Source organism: Euprymna scolopes, chromosome 37 (genome assembly GCF_053919585.1).
Source record: "Euprymna scolopes isolate OS-2025 chromosome 37, ASM5391958v1, whole genome shotgun sequence".
NCBI lineage: Eukaryota > Metazoa > Mollusca > Cephalopoda > Sepiida > Sepiolidae > Euprymna > Euprymna scolopes.
Window position 1 is genome coordinate 58,599,647 of NC_136518.1, and position 22,008 is coordinate 58,621,654.

General features: G+C 33.3%; 1 protein-coding gene across 1 annotated transcript in view; it reads right to left on the reverse strand.

Moving 5' to 3' along the window:
* The window catches only part of LOC145261202 (uncharacterized), a 751,089-nt gene that overhangs the window by 418,240 nt on the left and 310,841 nt on the right, over positions 1–22,008 (reverse strand). Inside the window, exons 14-17 of the mRNA XM_080119542.1 lie at positions 19,159–19,266; positions 14,155–14,271; positions 6,733–6,849; positions 2,857–2,973 (exon numbers count right to left, since the gene is read on the reverse strand). Coding sequence (XP_079975668.1) covers positions 2,857–2,973; positions 6,733–6,849; positions 14,155–14,271; positions 19,159–19,266 — 459 coding nt within the window. The remainder of the gene's footprint in view (positions 1–2,856; positions 2,974–6,732; positions 6,850–14,154; positions 14,272–19,158; positions 19,267–22,008) is intronic.

Below are 22,008 nucleotides of genomic sequence, written 5' to 3' on the forward strand. Positions count from 1 at the left end.
ATTCATGAATGGTTTGGATTATTCAGATTATTGTTCTCATCTTGATTTTTATATTCATAATGTTTCGGCCTAATGTAACCTCACTCCATTTTCAAGTGCATTTTTTTTTTAAGCATAGGAACGTTCTAGTAGAGCTTGAGCACCTAAAATGTATTTGGAGCAGAGTTTTTTTTTTTTTATCGTCTTGCTGGGAGTATATAGTTTTCATTCCATCAGCTATAGGGATGGCCGCCATTTTCCCTTGGGAAATAAAATACATATGATAAACAAAAGAACCGTGGAGAGCAAGATATTTCAAAGAATCTGAACCTTCTAAGTAGACCCAGCATAGAATTAAATACAATACAGAAACCAATATTTATAAATAAATTAGAACACCAATAAGAATAAATTAAGAATGGTAAAAAAAGGGCATTTTTAAATATTAATTATCTAGCAGTCACCGACAGCTACCTGCTACTACTAAAACTTTCCATTGTCCATCACTTTCATCAGTGTTCCACTTACCCTCACTGAGGATGCTGGTTCAAACTGTTGAAAATGTTACAAGGAATACTTATGGGAACTGCATCAACATTTTCGACTAACAAAAAAGATAAAAATGAAAACATAAGGAATAATCAAACAGAAGCTGCCTGTTCTTTAATAATGCTTGTTTAAATGAAAATAAAAATGCTGTCTAAATACACAGAATTCAAATATTAATTCTGTAGTAACAAAGTCATCATATCATATACATTCAAAGATTCTGTTAGCATTGGTTTCCCCTATATTTTTCTAGTCAATGTTTTCTAGAAAGGTAGAGATTACAGGAGTGGCCACGGGAAGGTTGCCAACATCCTATGTTAAAGTGATTTTTGTGGAACGAACTGGATTCGAAAACAGATTCCATAAACAAAGTTTATTTCCTAGAACTGTCCACCTATGAAATTCTGTTCCGATGACCTGCTTTCCAGCTGACCACAATATGATAATCTTCAAGTTCAGTGTAAACAAGTTCTTGTTGAGCAGGTCCCTTAAATAATAAAATCACACCGAATTTCCACCACTAACAATTACTACACTGTTGTCCTGGTGACATTTATTAATCGTTATCCTTGCGTGCCCCTTGGGATTTGATAAGTGGTGACTCACTTCTAAAATAAAACTTGGAACACCCACCCCCTAGATAATCGTCATCTCCTGGAGCAAGTAGTAATACTACATCTCTAGACCAGATTCATTTTAAAGCTCCTCAATTTCATACCAAAAATTGTCAACATGGACGTATATCCTAATGGTTAAATGTGTTTAATAACAATTTGTTCCAAGTGATAGTCTATAGAAGGTTCAATCTTTGATACAGGCGATTGTGGTTTAACTATATGCACCTTTTTATGGAGCTGGATTTCCCCACGTTAAAAACCGACCTTATGTCTGACTTCCCTCGTGGGAGGCAAATCAATAAGGACATTCCTACAATCACCATATTGACAACAGGGTGTCATTAATCAATTCTCTACTCACTTTGAAATGACAGCTCGTTCATAATACAGATGGTTGTTGGGTACTTTGAGGGTTAGAGATCAGGGACATCTGCACCTGATGCCAACTTCGAAAGCTCAGGAGCCAAAGACATGCATTTGAAGCAACGATGGTCTTTTGTTCTTTTTGTTATGTATTCTTGTTTCCCTTATTTTTAATGAAATTTTTCTTCCCTTCTAATTATTACTATGAGAGAGAAAGTCTAGCAGTCGATAGGATTTCTTCACATATACAAGTCATGTATGTGCCGTGACTAGAGTTTTGTTTTTCTAAATGCGGTAATGAAAAATAAGTTATATTTTTTAAGTAAAATGTTTTGTTTACTTTTTTTTCTTTTACAAAGTTTTCCATTTCCAGTGATAACGGTTCTGTTCCAAAGTTCTGATAATTCTCTGGAGAGAAATTATAATGTCCTATAATGACCATGTACTACCCTTTTGGACAGCAGCAGGCCAGTGTGTTTGAAAATCTAGACAATATGGGCTCAAACAAAACGGAATAATGGACAACCACTGCTAGAAACAAGGGTGTGACTTTCATGTCATCCAGGAGTTAATGGAACTATGCCCAGAATGATAAGATCTGATCCAGAAACCTCTCCAATGCAGACACCAAGATACTGTCATGGCCCATCGGGGGTATCATATTTGGGTCCCATTCCCATGGTAGTATCACATGATAACAAAGGATAACTGGTTAAAACAATCAAATGTTAACTGTTCTGCACTAGCCCTGATGGATTGTCAATTATGTTGCATTTTCAAGTAACAATTTCCGAGGTTAAATTCAACACACTGCTGCCAAAAATTCGCTATTCCAAAACTCATCACTTTGCTGTCAAAACTCAACTCGAAAAGAATGTACTGCTAACAAAACCTGCTACTCCAACAGGTTTGTACCAATTTTTTTAAGCATTTAGTCACAGACGATTATCTTATCTTGTGTTTGGTAGTATTTCAGACCACAATAACAAATTAACATTTCTATTCAGTTATGACTGATGGTATGAAACCAATTCATGGATAAACTGAAATGCCTAGTTCAAAATTATGTAAAGGTTCCCCAAGTTTGAAAAGAGGCACCTGAATAAGGTTGAAGGTTACAGCATTTGAAACATTGTGAATATAACAAGCAAGATGAGAATAGTAATCTAAATAATTAAGATACAAATCATCAATCCACACCTCAAAATTTCTGAAAAATAAAAAATGACTTTCTAAAAAAATAAAAGTACCCAATCTTGTGACCTTTTCCAGTGGAACATCAGCAATCGATGCAGTGAGGAAAACTAAAAACAAATGAAATACACAAAAACAAAAAACAAGTACTTACTGCACTCCGTCTCATCTGATCGATCTGCACAATCTGGATAGCGATCACATTTCCTCCGTATGTCAATACATTGTCCATTTTTACATTGGAATTCGTGAGGTTGACATGCTTCAACCGCTGTGAATGGTCAAAGAAAACGAATGCTGAAAAACTGTTACTCAATAGGAGCTGAACATATTTGAATTAAATACTTTAAATATGTAATAGGTTAAATAAGCCAAAGAAGACGCTATGAACCAGCAGGCTTGTGTCTTAAAAATTAAAGTAAAAAAAAAAAAAAAATGGAATGCAGTATTTTATAAAAACGATCAAATGGCAATTGTTTATGTCATTATGAATAAGTGTTCAAGAATTTCAAAATTAACATCAAAATAACCAATTCCACAGGAGTAAATATATAACATCAGATCAATACATAATCAACACCAGTTATGCTTTAATACAGAGAAAGAAATCGATACACATGAAGCCAAGTGTGCATTTGCCAAAAACAGAACACATCAGCCGTTAGGACAGTAGGCTTGAGAAAAAAAAAACAATGCAAATACTGTGAAAGATATTGGCATTAATGCGGTTGTAATGGAAACATTTTGAAGATTTTTGAACACATGCAAAAGAGATCGCTCAAAACTAGTAGCCTTATGATAAGGAGCTTGAAACACACTTTTTACTTTGCTTTATGGAATTGGAAGGTAGTTTTTAAAGTGGGTTTTATATAATTTGAAGATTATACTTTACGTAAAACTTACCTATCTATTTTAAAAACTAATATTACATCACACATAAAATTATTACTTCATTCCATCCTATATATTAATGTTCTAGAAAATTCTTTTTGTGTCATATTTGGTACTCAGAAGTGAGAAGCTGTAGAACTCAAAATAGTGTTAATGAAACAGGAGAGCATGAGCAGGAGAGAGAAGGGGAGCAAATGAAAGACTGAGAAAAAGAGATATGGGGGGGGACTTACTATGAAGAAGTAATGGGAAAACACTTCCGATTGGGGATAGATCATTTTAAAAATTTTATCTGTTTTGTCAAAAATTTCAATTATTTATATTCTACTCTGACAACTGTTTATTCTTTTTGTTTTGTTTTTTTTTTGTTTTTTTTTTTAAATCTAATAGCTGTTAGATTACAATATACAATTAGAAACTTTATGGATAATAATGAACTTTTCCACTTGCTATAAAAAACAAAATGGAAGAATATGCCTCAGCGATAGTACAAGTTATACATAAATGATTGCACACTTGGCAGTCGTACTGACGTATGACCACACCATATTTGTTTTTCTGGTCAACATATTTCGTTTCCACTAAATACAGAGTTGTCTTTCTTCTGGACCCTTGGAGGACCACAACAGAAACAATCTGAAATTTTTATTGTCCACGACTAGTTTATATTAACATGCTAGCTATACCTAACCGGCACTGCCCAAGATGCGGTCATCATCATCATAGCATTTCACTATCTTGAGATTCATCATCAGGCAGTAGCCAACGTATCCCTCAGATCCACATCAGAGCATGCCTCACTTAGGAACAGTCTGTAAAGATATGTACAATAGTCTGCATGTTAGCGCCACAGGGACACTGAACATCCTGTAATAGTCCCACTTATGCAGGTTGTTCCGCATTTTGGCAACCTTTGCTCAGCCCAGTTGAATGTTATCTACTCTTTCTGGGGGAGTTCAGAGCCTGCTGGCAGATCATTTTTCAGTGCCAGACGAGCCTCATTGTTGTTGTCTTTGACAGACTCATTCCACCAACGCAGGCAAATGGATGCTGGTGTTGTTTATCCAAGGCCTGTGACAGTGGCAAAGGCTCTTGCAAGATGATAGTCACTGTGGCACCTCTTGGTGTCCAAATAGTGAATAGCGATTATTGCTGTTCAGCTTTTCATGCTCTGCCTTCATTATCGCCTCTCAAATCTGTAGCGGAGCGATTCTGGATATCCTATAGACAGATGGCAGGTCAGTCAATTTCAGGTTGCTGGTAATCATCTTGCATGCCTTGTTGAACTCAATGTCGATGATTTTAAGTTAAAAAAAAAAATTTCTTTTCTGTACTAGAAAATTTATCACACCCGTCAGTGTCCTATATCTGTGCAAGGCCACCATCCACCCATGCATAGCATATTGCTGTCACATCTGGGCTGGTACACCAACTAGTAGACAGGGTCTAAAAGAAGAAGTTTTTAATGTAATAACTCCCTCACTATCTACCAAGCTTAAACCCCTGTCCCATTGCCACAATGTTGCATCTGAGTTTATTTTACAAATACTGTAATGGAATGATGCACTGACGAAATTGCTGCTCTGGTGCTCTTTTGATGTAAATGCACCTGACAAACGGCTAAATCCCATCCATTCACGGTGGAGATCTCCAGATCCTGGGACACTTCCTACTTTAATGTCTTCTTTCTCAAACCACTAACCTTAAAAGTCCCTGTTCCTTGATTGTATTGGCATGCGAAAATTTATATGTAATGTAAAAGAACCTCTTATTCAACTCTTTACTTAAATGACCCCCATAAATCTAGCCCCTAATCCACAGTAGTTCCTTACATCTTAGTGGCAATGTGCCTTGTTTGAGTGAATTAAATATATATATATAATTTAACTAGTTTTAAGAGGGACAACTTTATATTCTGAAGAATATAAAAATTTATTTGCTCTTAAAACATTATATATATATATATATATATATATATATATATATATATATATATATATACACGCACACACATACCCCCAAAAATGAGTTATCCCACTTGTTGATTTTTTATTTTTCAGTCATAATTTGGATAATAATATTAGACGTTTATATAGGAAATAAAGTAATTTGGAAAATTAGCTGATCTAAAAGTTTAGATGCTTTTAACGACATGATATTGATAACACTAAAATTGTACTTAGGATATTCGGAAAAATTTCATATCATGAGAATGAAGATGCTTGTGTGGTTAGATACCATCGGTTACCATTGAAATGGTAACCTATAGCATCTAACAAATTCTAAACATGGCAAGTATTGACAATTAAAATAAAATTTTATTCTTTTAAGGTTGAATGGCAGCATTTCTACAAGAGATGGCCAACTGTTCATACTGTCATACTTTGAATAGTATTTTTAGAAACAACTTTACATCTGTTAATCCGTCTGTCATACCTAATTTAAAAATAACATTTTTGTTAATTTTTCAACACCTAATTTTGAAATAACATTTGTTTGTCTAATGTTTAAGTTGGAAATACTATTTTTGTTGGCCTGCTATGCCCAAGTTGGAAATACTATTTTTGTTGGCCTGCTATGCCCAAGTTGGAAATACTATTTTTGTTGGCCTGCTATGCCCAAGTTGGAAATACTATTTTTGTTGGCCTGCTATGCCCAAGTTGGAAATACTATTTTTGTTGGCCTGCTATGCCCAAGTTGGAAATACTATTTTTGTTGGCCTGCTATGCCCAAGTTGGAAATACTATTTTTGTTGGCCTGCTATGCCCAAGTTGGAAATACTATTTTTGTTGGCCTGCTATGCCCAAGTTGGAAATACTATTTTTGTTGGCCTGCTATGCCCAAGTTGGAAATACTATTTTTGTTGGCCTGCTATGCCCAAGTTGGAAATACTATTTTTGTTGGCCTGCTATGCCCAAGTTGGAAATACTATTTTTGTTGGCCTGCTATGCCCAAGTTGGAAATACTATTTTTGTTGGCCTGCCATGCCTAAGTTTTGAATAGCATTATTTTTGGCCTGTCATTAAGTTTAAAATAACATTTGTAATGGTCTGTCTGGTCTAAGTTTGAAATACTATTTTTGTTGATTTGTCATGCTTAAGTTTGAAATAGAACTTTCCACTATTTACTAAATACTTACTACAATTAGATTCATCAGAGCTATCTGAACATTCTGGGAAGCCATTGCATTTTTGCCTTTGGTCGATACACTGTCCGTCTCCACATTGGAATTGATGTGGCTGACATTCGGGGAGTACTAAGAGTCAGGAATGGAAACAAAATTAAAAAAAAATGAACACATGCAAAATAAAACATTAAAGCAAAATGCAAAATAATTTTTCTCATGAAAAGCAAAATTGAACCAAATGTCTATCAAGTAACGCAAAATGAAAATTCACATGAGTTATTTAAAATAACCTACGCCTACCTATATATTGACATTCACCTCATCAAGTTGAACCGGTTTCCTTTGAGGAAGGAAGTTTCAACGGAATATTAAATTCCCAAGCGATTCCCAGTTAAATGTATATTCTGGTCAGGGGAGATAAGGCTAGATTTTCTGATTTTATTCTGCCTGGCAGTGTCACAGACTTCCCATATGCAGCGTCTTGTATTCTCGAATGGTCACTCATCTGGTACTGATCATGATCAACGTTGCTTAACTTCAGTAATCTAATGAGAACCATTGTGTCAACATGACCATGTAGTGCATTTGCTTGAAGGAAGTACTTTGGAGACTAAATTCAAGATCAAAAGTAAACTTATAAGCTAAGTAGTACGAACTCTGAAATTATGTATTTATTTCATCATGTCATCATATCGACATATATTTGTCAATAAATTAGTGAAAGTTTCCTTTTTAAAAGCATTGCAAATATAAGTAGATCGCATTGTTGCGGCTTGTAATTGGTTCCAACTGTAATTGGTTCCAACTGTAATTCAAATATCTATGATTCTAAAAGAACTTTTACTAAATTTTTTATCTCAAGACATGTTGCTGGAGGTTTTCTGCAGATGACATCAATACCCTATATTCTTAGCAACAAAATACACCGATTTAATACAAAAGTAACTATTATGTTACTGATAAATGCCTTGCTTTTGAAGACACGTTAACGTTGAAAATATTTGTTTTAAAACAAATTTAAAAAAAAAAAAAATCACATTAACTCTTTAATTGTAATTCTCATAACTCGCTTTCTTTATTTTGTCCTTTAGTTCTCGCATTCCATGAGCGATGTTTATGACAAAGGGGGAAGAATTGCTGTTTTCTGGGTCAGAATCTATCCAGCTAATACTTATTGTTGGTTAGATTATTTTAGCTCCTTACATCAAGTGCTATTATGCCTTGTCTGGAGCGATTTCCATAAAAATTTATATTTTGGTAAAAGAGTGAATTAAATAATTTTTAATCAAATAATTATGATTCTCTAAATAAAAAAAACATTTTTTTAAAAATAAAGTTTTTACTTTCATTTTCCATGGAAACGTTTATTTATAATAAACAAAATATTAATTATTTTCAGTTCCTTTACAATTCAGGTTTGAACGTGCTTGATGGAAATTTGGTTGTAAATATTAATTTAAAAAAAAAAAAAAAAAAAAAAAAGAAGAGCAAAAACTGGCAACATAAAACACCAGAAAAGCAAAATACATAAGCAGTGTAAGAAACACCAAGGTAGGGAATTACCTTCCCTGAATAATGGGATTCTGTTTTTACAAATCACAGTATAAACATACAGAAAATCAGGTCTAAAAATGCGATATATATATATATATATAATAATAAACGAATAAAGAAAAGTTATAAGCTTTTATACTTTTCACATTCTTTTTTATTCATATATATAGATATAAAAGCTGAATGTTTGTGTGTCTGGTCACGAATGGGCTCCTATATGGTTGACTATTATAGAAAACTGATCACAATGATAGATGTATCGAAACAAAAAAATGGATATGTTTGATCTGGCATAAAGATGATTCATTAAAATTGTGGGGTCTGTGTACGCACCTGGTCCACAAAGTATGGAAATAAAAAATTAAAAATAAACAAAAAAAAAACCACGTTTACAAGTGTTTTTGATATAGATGTACATAATACTTTGATAAGTATGCTTTAACTTAAATAGGGATTGTATAATAAAATTGTGGTGTCTGCGTTCGCTCCTGGCTTCCATAGAATGGAAATAGGCACAAACTTTAATAAAGACTTTTCATATCTATCTGCGTAAGTATACTTTGATAATTATGTTTCGGTTTGAAGAAATATGGTATAATAAAATTATGGGGTGTTCGTTCGCACCTGACCTCCATAGAATGGAAATATGTCACAAAGTTTAACAAGGTTTTTTAATATAGATCCACAGAATATTGTGATAAGTGTCTCAGCGTGAACAAGTATGGTATAATAAATTATGGGGTTTATCTATTTTATTTTTACTTTCATCATATTTTGCTTTGGTTTTGATACCCACAAATTCGAAGCTATCTTTACAGCCCTTCCTTTTCATACCGTATCATACTTTCATAAATCAGAGTCCATTTTCTGTAGGCTGTTTTTGAACCCAGTCAACGATGGGTACTTTTGTTTGCTGGTATATATATGTAAAGGACCAATTGTCCACGAAACAAAACAGATAAACATTTCATTTGAGGCTGATTGTTTAAAGTAAACACTTAAAACTAAATTTACAGAAAGTAAAAGTCAAGTTTAAATTAAAACTATTCAGAGTTGGTGCTAATGGTTCACCCCTTCACCCTACAGTTTGTGAAATGGAGATCCATCAGCAGATTAATTACCCCTTGACACCAAGCCAATGTATTAGTTTGGTTTAAATCGTACAAAAATTAGAGAATTCTCCAATTTTAATTTGATTTTCGGCATTTATTCAATAAATTATATCTTATTTAATTGAAAAACATGTTTTGAACAAGCTACAAGGTGAGTAATCTATGATATGTCGGCTTCATTGGTTGTTTGGGATTTTAAACATCCTACAAACTGCTCCAGTAATCCAGCCATGTTTTGAACAGAAATAAGTTCCACCTTGAAAGTGACATGTTAACTTTAGGACTTTGGCAGCAGTAGCGACATCATCATCATTGTTATCACCATCAATCATCACCATTGGATTTATGTCTGCTTTACATGTAGTTACGAACACCTATTTTTGTATCGCTTATTTAAGTCTATATTTTTTATTCTGTGCTCATACAACATGGAGATGGAGAAAGACTACAGTTTAAGTCATCTAAAAAACTATAAAAGTGACTTTCATAAATGTGTGTAAAAGAAAAAATAATGGCCCAATACGATACTCTCCATTAGTGAACGCTGATCACTGCTGAAACTAAAGTTTAGTAGAAAAAAAAAATCCACACATCCAGTGTTGAACTAGAAGTTAAAATTTAAAGAGGATAGCTTCATGCAGTTTTGGAAGTGTGAATGTGCAAAAAGGACGGGAAAAATGGATAAAAAAAAAAAAATAAAGGCGACAAATCAGAGTTAGGAGTCATAATTTTTTTTTCAGATAATTCTTCAGGTTAAAAATTTTTTTTCCTTGTTATTTTTTACTTTTATTTGCTCTAAACAAGCTAAAGAGTTTACTGCAATAGGGCAATTTGAGTGTAGAATCAGGTAGCAAAATGTTCACATTACATTTAAATTTCTACATATTGGTCCGATTATGGGAAACAGAACAGGGAGGGAATCGCAAAGGCTAGCAGTCCAAGGAGAGAACCTAATGGAGTAGAAAATCTTCAGATATCTAAGGGTATGTACAGTGAATGGATAGGGTTTTAATGCTAATCAGATGGGACGAAAAAGTACTAGAGAATCAAGGCAACAATTTGCGTACCCTGAAAAAAAAAAAAAATAAATAAATAAATAAATAAATAAACAGACTATCAGTGAAATAAGGCAGCTATATACTAGGAGTTATTCTGCAAGATAAACACTGGAATGTTTCAAAATGTGTTAGAATTGAATTGATAATTTTTAATATTTTGACTATTTTCATTTTATTATGTTTATGACAGTTTGTCTGATGTTGCCTACGACCATGTTGTCCACATGGAAATATGGCCTAATGTTTAAAGCATTACTTAATCAGTTCTAAGTGAAAATCTTCCGAAGGTTGAATGTTTAATTCTTACTAGCAGTAATAATAACTAATTAACACTTCTACCCAACCATCGTTGATGAAATGAGAACAATCTACCCTTGTTGGAATAAATAAAAGGTGAATTTAAAATTCTGTTTAGGTTCCCGAGTTTGACAAAATGCACTGGAAGATCAGGGTTTACATTGATCGAAATGTGAAAATAACCAGATTTAAGAATAGTTGTATTTGAATGATCAAAATCATCCAAACATTAGGATGAACCAGGCTGTCTGAAAAATTGAGTGCTTATATAGTATTAAAGTAAAAATCGCATTTCAAGAAAAATAAACTTTGATGTACTTTTAAAAGAGTTATCTGCCTTTGTGCAGCCATTTTTTTTTTTTTTTTTTTTTTGTGGACTGTTAAACAATTTTACAGTATATCCTAATGTTGGGAGGGTTATTTGGAATTGGAATCAGGAATCCAAAAAATCAGAACTTTGAGTATTGGAAAATTGTGCCTATTTTCCAATGCCCCAAAACAATTGTTTTTCTTTAAACTTAATTTTTCATTGTTACTACTATTGATAAAATAATATTTATTTATTTTAAACTAATGAAACTAAAATCTTTAGGTCTCCACCACCCCACCACAAGTTTATCTGTTATGCTTGTGAAAATATATGCATATATTCCATTGGTTCTTAGAGTAATCTGAAAATCAAAAAAAAAAACTTAACTAAATATTTAATCAGACAAGTATCATCCTATCACTAGTACTTGTTATCATGCAGAAATAAGCATCTGGCGCTTTTGTGCTTATTTAAAAAAATTGAGGTCTTGGATTTTTATAAAACTTTCTGAAAAGTTGTAACTGATTTCTATATAATTTTGTTTGTTTACACTTCACAATAACTCTTGGGTGTGCCCCAGGGGCTCTTTTAGGGCTAAAATTTAAAAAAAAAAATCCATTTTACCATATTTGTCCATAATTTTCTGTGTATGTCTATTTAGCAGTTTTGCATAGTGCTGAACTCAAATTTAAATGTGCAAAAGCTTTGGGGACTTTTGGGGGCAAATGCTAAACTTAGTCATTTTTTTTATGCCTCGTTCACTGTGCACTCACGGGGAACAATGCATGCTTCACTTGTTTTTTTTTTTTTCTAATGTTTGGCGAGTACACTTATTTCTGCATGATACAAGTGAATCGAATTTTTTTTTTTACCTGAAATGCGATTTTCAATTGTGACATACTATATAAGCAGTAAAAATGGAATTTAAAATAGAAAGAAAAAATTTTTGTATCGATTGTGTATTTTTTTTATGCAGAATTCAAATATTTGTAAAAGAAATAATCAAATTTTTCTACTAGTTCAATATAAGTACGATACGTCACAAAACACTATAAAAATAATTCTTAATGTCTGTAATGGCTACATAATTCCAAATGGTTATTAGATATGAAATGCATTTTAGTTTGATATTGACAAAGAAAATTTAATACTTTGAATTCTTTAAAAATTTCATAAATCTTTATAAGATGTCTGTAAACATGAACGCCAAAATGTATAAGAGCGAGTGTTTATTTTCTTTCAGCTTTTCTCATTGGTCAAAATAACATAACTTTTTCGAACATGTGTAAACTATTTATATTAGATTTGTAATCTCATATGCCCCGAGGAAAACATTCACAGCTGATCCCTTCTCCATGGTTTAAAAAAGAAAACAAATAAATGTATATAAATATTTTGTAGATAAAAAAATGTTCATGGATAAAATTCAACCCCCCCCTCATATATATATATATATATATATATATTAAACTTTTGTAAATTTTCAAAAGATGCCCATAAACACGATTGTAAAATGTACAGGAGAGCAAGTGTCTAGTTTCTTTTGACCTTTTCCGTTGGTCAAAATTACTATGATAGCCAATAGATGAATAGCTTACATAACCCTTTCAAACATGTGTAAGCTATTTATACAGGGTGACCCAAAAGAAACGGGCCCCAAATATAATAAGACCTCGTTTCTTAGTGTTTTATCCAAATGAAATGAAACTTTGGTCATAACTAGTTTATCATATTCAAAACATCACATCAAAACACTATGGTCTTTGGCCTTTTTTTTCTCTGTTCTGCAGCATATGTTCTAGATGGTCTCCCTTTAGCTTTTTTCTTTGGTTCACCCTGTATTTGTTTTGTAATATGTGCACAGAGGATAACATTCAGAGCTGTCCACATCCCCAATTAATTTGAATAGCTCAGGTTTAGAAAGTTGTAATGAAATTTAATGTAATATTTTATGTTTAAAATAAGTGATGAAATTTTCATTTTAAGCAAGTATCGTTTTTATTTTAATTGATATATAAATACGTTCTATGTGCAGATACATTTTGTGTAAACGAGAGAGATAGAGTGCATATGCTCTGGCAAAGGAACCAATCAACGTCCGCCATTTGTTCAATCCTGTCATAACATGTTCTGCTACCCTCTGCTTAATGTATAATATTTATATTTGGTCTGTAATATGTGCCCCCACTCTAATTAATCTGATTAGCTCACGTTTAAAAAACTGTCACTAAAACGAAACTAACTTTTGTTTTGCATGATATTTGCGATAAGTATTCTTGCAAACACTTGTATTATGAAATGCATTCACATAGGAGGAGATTGGAACAGGTGGCCTTGTGCCAGACTGGTGCAGGTGCATAGCAAAAAATAAAATAGGATTCATTTTTTTTTTTTTTAATGGATATACAAAGTACACACAAGCAAGTACTAAAAAGGATTTAAAAGGTCAAATTATTATCCAACCTGGGTGCATGTGCAAAAAAAAAATCAAATCAGTTTCTTATGTACAGTTCATGCCTCATGCAATTTTGCAACAGGAATAATTTTATTTTTTTTACAGCATTTGTAAGCACATAATATTTATTATAGATGATGAGTTATAAAGAAATCAAAGGTTTCAAAGTAGGTAGTAAATCTTGGCTTATGACTGAAGTGGCTGAGAATAATGTCCCAATTGGGCACCAGGCTACTGATGAGAAAACAATGATATTTGCCGCAAAGCTGGATTTACTGCCTTCAGTGAAACATCTTTGGTTAATAGACACATCTCTGTATCATACCATCTACAATAAATTATATATATCTGCAAAATTAGTGGAGGGGAAATCCCCAGCAGAGCGCTTGATTAAGGAAAGTTCAAATGTAAGAATAAGAGCGTAATATTTATTTATATATGCATTAAAAAACTTCAGAACATCGGTATCATCGGTTTCAAATCCAATACATGTGACCAAAATGATAGAGCAGAGTTCTTAAAGAGTAGTCAGGTGCCATTCCACCCCTGTTGGATTTGAAACCGATAGTACCGCTGTTCTAAATTTTTGTAAGACATATAGAAATAATATATCTAAAGCAGCCACGGCTTTGCATTCTATTTACTTACAACAAGCAATCTCATCAGAGCGGTCATCACAATCGAAATATCTGTCACATTTCCTTTGGCTGTCTATACATTGTCCATTGTTGCATCGGAACTGATGTGCATGGCATTGGTGTTTTGCTGTTATATAGTGACAGAAAAAACAGAACAAAAGAGTGTGAAGTGCAATTTCATGCAGTGATCCGTGTGCAAAGGGTGAAGAATTTGTTTCTTTAATGGCTTTTAGATGTGAAGTTGCATGAATGAAAAAGTGTGATTAAAAATGAAAATTTTAATCATGCTATAAACAAAACTAGAATGTCACACTCAACAGAGTGCCTACCTCCACCACGCCTCAACCATAAAAATAGAAATTATTAAATTGAATAAGTTTTAGGAAACTCGAAAATGAACCTCGCGGTTTATTTTTGATAGCCACGTAACTCATTTCCTTTATTTTGTCCTTTTTTCCTCACATTGCATGAACAATATTTCTGACAAAGGAGAGAGAGTTATTGTTTTTAGGTCAGAGTCTATTTATCTAACTCTTCTCTTTTTTTTTTTTTTTGATCGGGAAGTACTATTTTTTTTTTATCTCCATACTTCAAGTAGCTCATTACCTTGTCTGGAGCGATTTCCATTAAAAAAAAAAAAAAAAAGTGTTACGTTCAGAGATGGCGTACTGCAGCCACATTTAGGGAGCTACAGCACAAAGCAGCCTTTCCTTTCATGATAGAATAGAAAATCAACTTCAAAATCTTAGGTGGTGGTGGGGGTCTTCTCTTCCCAGCAGTTTCAGGAAGAATTATAACAGAGTGGGTGCGCGTATATAAATGCACGAGAAGTGACATTACCGGTGGGGGGGGGGGTATAAAGAAAGAGAAAAATCTTGTAAGGGACGAGATAACATTCTAGATCACACGGTTGACGTCACAGTCATAACGACGAGGAAATAAATGTTGTACATAACCAAAAAGCGAGTCCAAGTTATTTCCTATTCTTTATCTTGGTTTCTTGCGAACGTAACTGCACGCATGTGTTAATCCGCAGACAATGTTACAGAATGAGAAATCTGGTCCATTGGTCTAGTAATAACGCATGCCTCTTTCATCAATCAGTAGACTTATGAAAAATATAGCTCAATGCAACTCTTTATACAATAAAGATAAAATATATAATAAGAATTAAATTAAAAATAATTGAAATAAACATAACATTTACATTTTCTCTTATGTTTATTCTTGTATATATTTTTCTTTTTATTGTAATTTTATTAAGAGTTCCATTTTTCCATATTTACTAGCAATATTTATGTAATTTTCACTGATGTGGCAAACGGTTGGAAGGCGAAAGAAATGAAAAGCCAGCACACCAGAATGAAGAGGATTACACCTAGCTCTGCAGAAATAACCTAATCAGTTCCATCGGCATTCAACAGTAGAGGCGCCTCAAGCAATCGGCAATAAACCAACCTTTTTTCAAACAGATACAGTAAAGCTTGAGAGTGTGCACCTCCTAAGAACTTCTTTCTTACTGCCTCTTTCTCAGAGAATAGATGTTGCAAGCGTATCTCTGGCCTATTGTGATTTTCATAGGTGTTCGACTGAGCTTCACTATGGTCCCTCCCCTGCAAAACATTCACGACAAATACTCGCCTACAGCCATCATCAGCAATTTCCTTAACTTTATCTGTGCCTAAAACTAAAAAGAAATTCTATGAGCAAAGCTTTTTTTCCAAAACTACTCATCTATGGAAGTGTTATAACTTTAACGGGTTACAAGGAAAATAGAACGCAGGAATTGAGTAGTGTGATCCAACCACCTGTGGTGGTCGGATTTTATATTAGTAACATGTATAATAGAAGTAAGCTAGCGCTTTTTATTATATGAACAATCCCGGGAAATAGTCATTTGCCTTGCCGACTTATTTAGTTGATGATGCAACCCAACTGAGGAAAAGTGGCTTCAGTTAGTAGATTTGGGATTGATAATATTAAATATTGTTTTACAAAAAAAGCAATTGATTTCGAGAAAATGGGATGAAGAGTTTTTACTTTTACTAAGTTTGAGGAGCAGTATCTAACCCTGAGGTCAACTCCCAAGGACGGTCTGTGTGGGAACAAACTCAATGGAAATTTACTGATATGCGATTATGCATAAAATCAATCAGAAGAGAAGGGAATATGTTGTCACGGCTCCAGATTAGCGAGTTTGGATCAGGGAAGCTTCATTCCCCACCCACACCCTAGATATATAAGCTTATGCATGAGCGATTTTGCGCAGTGAAATCGAGGAGAATTGAACGAAAAGGCCGACCTGAATATACCACTAACAATCTCTTTCAATAACAAGCTGACTAATATTTTCGTCACAAATTTTTCACAAACAAAAAGAAATTTGTGTGTTGTGAAAAACCTTCACCACTGAATTTCTCACTTAACATAACCAAAACACAGGCTTTCCCCACACACCCACCTCTACAGACTGTTGGTGATAACATAGAAAGAAAAGTCAGAGTCACGTAATTGTGGCTGTCAAAATCCCATCTATTGAGATTATGATATACAAAAATTGAATCCAGAATTATGGGCGAGTGTTTCTCCAGATGAAAGCGCTGTTTATAGCAGATGTGACATGTTGAACTATGGACCTGAAGTGATTTAATTTCGACTGCCTATACAATTATCTTGTACAGGGTATTATATTAGTACTAAGCACTATCAGTCACAGATGATGTGGCACGTGTTGACTGTGGACTCTGTAGTAATTTGATTCCAACTGCTTAAACATTTGTCTTTGTACAGATTTTATTTTCTTATTAAAACTCTGTAGTCATATAGTTTCTGTTAATATAATTTTTTCATAAAAAAGAACCAACATCTGGAGTTTTTTTTTTTTTTTACTTATTTCTTCTGTGAAGGAGTTTGCATTGCTACCAGACCTGATGGTCAGCTAGAGTTATTTTTCAGGAACCATCTATCAGGAGAGGAGTGTGCTACCTCGACACAGAAGAGAGGGCTGTGGCTCGCAGATCAATAAACGCAACGTGGCATGGACTGTACCTGTCTCCTTGGATCGGCAGACTTTTCTTGTTGAAACAGAATAACAATCCCTCGACAAACTGTCCCTGTGTAGATGATCAAGATCAAATTGTGTTGTGAGCATTTTTTCTGGGTGACCAGAATAACTACTGAGTTTTTTTGGTGCATTATTCCATGATCGAAAAGCCTAAAACAAACTCATACCAGTGTACCTCCCTAAAGTAGAGTGTCGGTTATAGTAGCAAAATGTATTAATATAAAAAAGAGCTGTTAGTCTAGTTTGATATAGACCCCCCTCCCCTGTATTAATGCCTTGTTTTCTGGTATTTGAGTATGGATCAGTTCATTCACAGGTAACATAGGTAGTTATGCCACAACAGGAATACAATAGTGTTAAGCAGCTTTCCAGTTGACTATAACATGGTTGTTTTCAAGTCCAACTTAAGTTCTTGTTGAGCCATCCTCTTAATTAAATTCAACCAAATTTCCACCATCACCAATCATAACGGTATTGTCTCACTTCACACTCTTTAACCCTTATCTTTGAGTAGTCTCAGAGCCTTGATAAGCAGTGACTATAATAAATAAAAATACTTCATTCCAACTAACGCGAGTATTTTCATGGGCAACGCAATAGCTCTGTCTCAACAGTATTAAGGACATATACTCAGCTGCTATGAATGCAGTGAGTGAACTAGACATTATGAATGGTGGTAATCCAGCTTACACAGACTAATACCATAAATGATTATACAGGGTGATTGAAAAATAACTCCTATTTTAAAATAGGAACAATTTATTTTTTAAATATGATCTATACATGAATATGAGAATAAAGTGTAATGCACGGACCTATTTAAAATTCAATATAGGTGCCTTCATTTGCCATCAGCTTTTCAAGTCGACCAAGAATCACAACTGATTTCACAAGAAACTCTTGCAGAATGGTAGTCATAACTTGTTCGTCTAAATTTTTTGGTTTGGTTGAGTGAACTTTTATTTTTCAGCCAACCTCCAAAGAAAAGTCACGTGGCATTAAGTCAAGAGTTCTAGCTAACAATTTGTGTGAACCGTGATGACCCAACCATCTTCCAGGGAATTGAGCATTCAACTATTCACAAACAGCAAATGTGGAGGTACCTCATTATGTTGCGAGATGGAATTTGGTCAATTATTAGTGCTTGGGATAATATTGAAGATCTGATTTTTATGCAAGATGGAGCTTCTCCATAAGGATGAAGGCGTCAAGTTATGACTACCGTTCTGCAAGAGTTTGTGAAATTAGTTGATGTGATTCCTGGTCGACTTGAAAAGCTGGTGGTGAATGAAGTCGACTATATTGAATTTTAAATAAGTCAATGAATTATACTTTCTTCTCATATTAATTGTATAAATTATATTTCAAAAATGAATTGTATCCATTATCCAATAGGAGTTACTTTTCAATCACTCCATTGTAAGAGGTGGTTGTTAGTCGCTCTACAACTATTTACATAAATATTTTCATTTTATTTTTTAAAATATTTTCCATAACATGTTCAACATTAATTGACCTATTAAACTTTTAACATTTTTTTTTGCATGTGTATTTTCTGTAATTTATAATAGAAGAATCAAGATTTCTTTACAACATGGAAGAAACGAATGAAATAAAAAGGATAAATATTATGGATAAAACAGACATCCCTCTCCCAAACTAAACGACATAAAAGCCTCAAACGACGGTTTTATTTAGTTGCAAAAAGAAAAAAAGTGAATAAATAAAAAATATAAAATAAAAAAAATAAAGATAAAAATATAAAATTGCAAAAAAATAATAAAACAAAATAAAGAGTTGATGGTTAAACAAATAATACCAGGATTACCTTCCATTCTTAAACAGATTCATTTAACCAAACCGCTATTAAAATTGAATAGGTACTTTTGTTGCTCAACCATTGTCAGCTTTGTTTAAATAATTCAATTTAGATTAAATAAAATTACTTACAGCAATCTTCCTCATCTGATCCATCGTGACAATCTCGCCTTCTATTGCACACGCCGTCTTCGTTAATGCACTGTCCATTCCTGCATCGGAATTGTCCAGTTGTGCATTCTGTGAAAAACATAATACAATACAGTTAAGAAATTAATGTCCAAATCAAAAAAATAAATAAAAATAAATAAAAGATTAATACTTTCAGCACAGATATTTAAAAATCTTAAACGGTTATATATATATATCTCGTTATATATAAATGGTATACAGTAGAACCTTGGAATAAGGCATTAAAAATTAGTAACAAAATACAGTACAGTATATAATACACATGTATATAATCAAATAACATAACACCATAAGGCGGGGCAAATATAATCAGAGGCTGGACAAAATATTGTATTCTACATCCTAACCTGAAAAAAATCGTATCCTAGAGCCACCATATCCTGGGGTTCTACTGTATATAAGTAGTAATTGTCTATACACATTTAGTTCATAAGATGTATTAGTACGAGTTGTTAGGAAACTAGATTATTAAAATGTTATAAGGTGATTTTTTTATGCATTAATAACTGATTAATTATTAATTGGTCTGATATTGTCATCTTTATTTTAATGTATCAGAAATGGAATGCTTTCAACTTTTTAGGTTTCAGGGCAAAGTTACTAAATCATGGTACGAGTTTATTGCAAGAAAAAAAAAATCTGGACAATTTTTTTGTTTTTATTGAATATTATTAAAATGAATAATCATTTCGAGTTAAAATCCATTGAGGAATACACATTTTGTATTGAGAAATACACGCTTTAATTATGTAAACATTAGGTAAAATTATCTAATATGGCCCAAATGAGACGGTCATTTTAGATAACCTATTCTTTACCTAATCATTTAAAATGTGTATTTCTCAAAAAATGTTTCTCTCAATAGATTTTAACTCTAATTTCTTATAATATTTAACAAAAACAAACAAAAAAGTTTTTAATGCCTACACAGATTTTTTTCTTGCAATAAACTCACACCGTGATTTAATGATTTTGTTGGTTTCAGATTGTATTTAGTAAAAATTGCAGGTATTAACACAAAGTCAGCATATTTAGACAAGTAAATTTTTGAAAAGTCAAATAAAATATTAGTAAACAAACTGTCATGGCAATCTACCCTATTGCATTTCTACATGAACTCTTCAAGGAATACAGGGTGGAATGGTAAAATTGTTTCTCGAGAAAAGACATCGATTACATTTGTTTGATGAAAACTAGTTTTCTTTTCCTGTTGCAGACCATCTACTAGTTCCCCAGTTGTGTAGAAATCCCAAGAGCAATAGAAGCCTTCTATCATATCTGAAAGTAACACAAGCGAGATCGGAGATGCGCCAGTGTACAACTAATGCTCTCTACAAATCCAAGTTATAACAGGACCATTGCAAAATGCATCGCTGGATTGCCATGAATAACATGGATGTGCTCAGGGTGATGAAAATTTCTATCCACGGTTATGGTCTTTAATTTCAAGTGAGGGCCAAATCATGTAACCTCACATCTTCATAGTCGGCTTGAAAGTCAACACCAAAGTGTACCTGGATGTGCTGAAGAGTGTTGAGATCCTCTGGTGCAATCAGGTAGCCACTGACAAACCCTGGGTGTGGCAGCAGGACTCAGCGCCGGCCCACAAGTCCAAAAAGACTCGGGTTTGACTTCAGGAGTGCTACAACTTTGTACTCTTCTCTCACTGGTTCTTCTCCTCCCCCGACCTGAACTTGCTGAACTACTTTGTTTAGTCATTAGTCATACGTCGAGAACATCACCTACATGACATTTCACAACACCAAAGCCAGTCTGATCTCTGCCATCTGCCTAGTATTTGCAGAGCTCCTGTCGACGCTTGTGGAAAAGTTATGCTCCCAGTTCTGGACTCATATCGAAGCAGTGATTGAGGTAGAAGGCGGCACTCAAGCAGAACAAATACCTAAAAAGATACTTTCCCCGATGAGGGAGGAGGGGCAAAAAGATGAAATGCGATAAATGTTTAACTATCTCTGTTTAACTATCTATCTCTCTCTCTAACGTGGCAGTCCACATGTTAAAGTCTATATCTCCCTTACTCGACTACAGTCAATCCATTTTAAAGGACAAACTAATCAATCCGATATCTAATCATATATCAGTTGTCTGCAAAGGTTTACACCCTATTAATTATACTTGATAATCCCTTGCACCAAGTACTGTTAAGTAATGGTCAACACTATCTTTTATAGTTTAGTGTAAATCTGATTGAAAACTGTCAATGTCACGGTTAATGATTAAGAATTGAAAGCACTAAAGGTTAACATTCCAATGATTGAGAATGTCTGATCTAGCTTCTAAAGGTAAGGGTATAAAAAAAAGGAAGACATTTCACCTATATTATTGATGGAAACAAAAACAAATACGTATATATCTAGGATATCAAGAAAAGTTTGCCTATGAAATAGTTATAAAAATGTTACAATTGAAATAGAGTTTTAAAAAAATAAAAATAAATAAAAAAGTAAAAATAAAAAATGGACATCGTAAAATCTATCCAAAAATGTTAATCTTTATGCATACAAAAAATTATTCCATGCAACGTGCAATTTAGGGAAAGGGGTGAAGATTAGTTCATGTGAAAGCAGAAAATACAAATATTATAATTTAAATAATGAAAATGAAACTAAAATAAAGTGGAAATTAAATTTATATATTAAAATATTACTTTCCTTTCTTGCCTCTGTGTACCGAAAACTAAAACCTTCTTGAACAAAGTTTCTCTCCAAAAACTCCTTATCTGTAGAATACAATACCACAAGACTGCTTCCCAATTGACTACCACAGTTT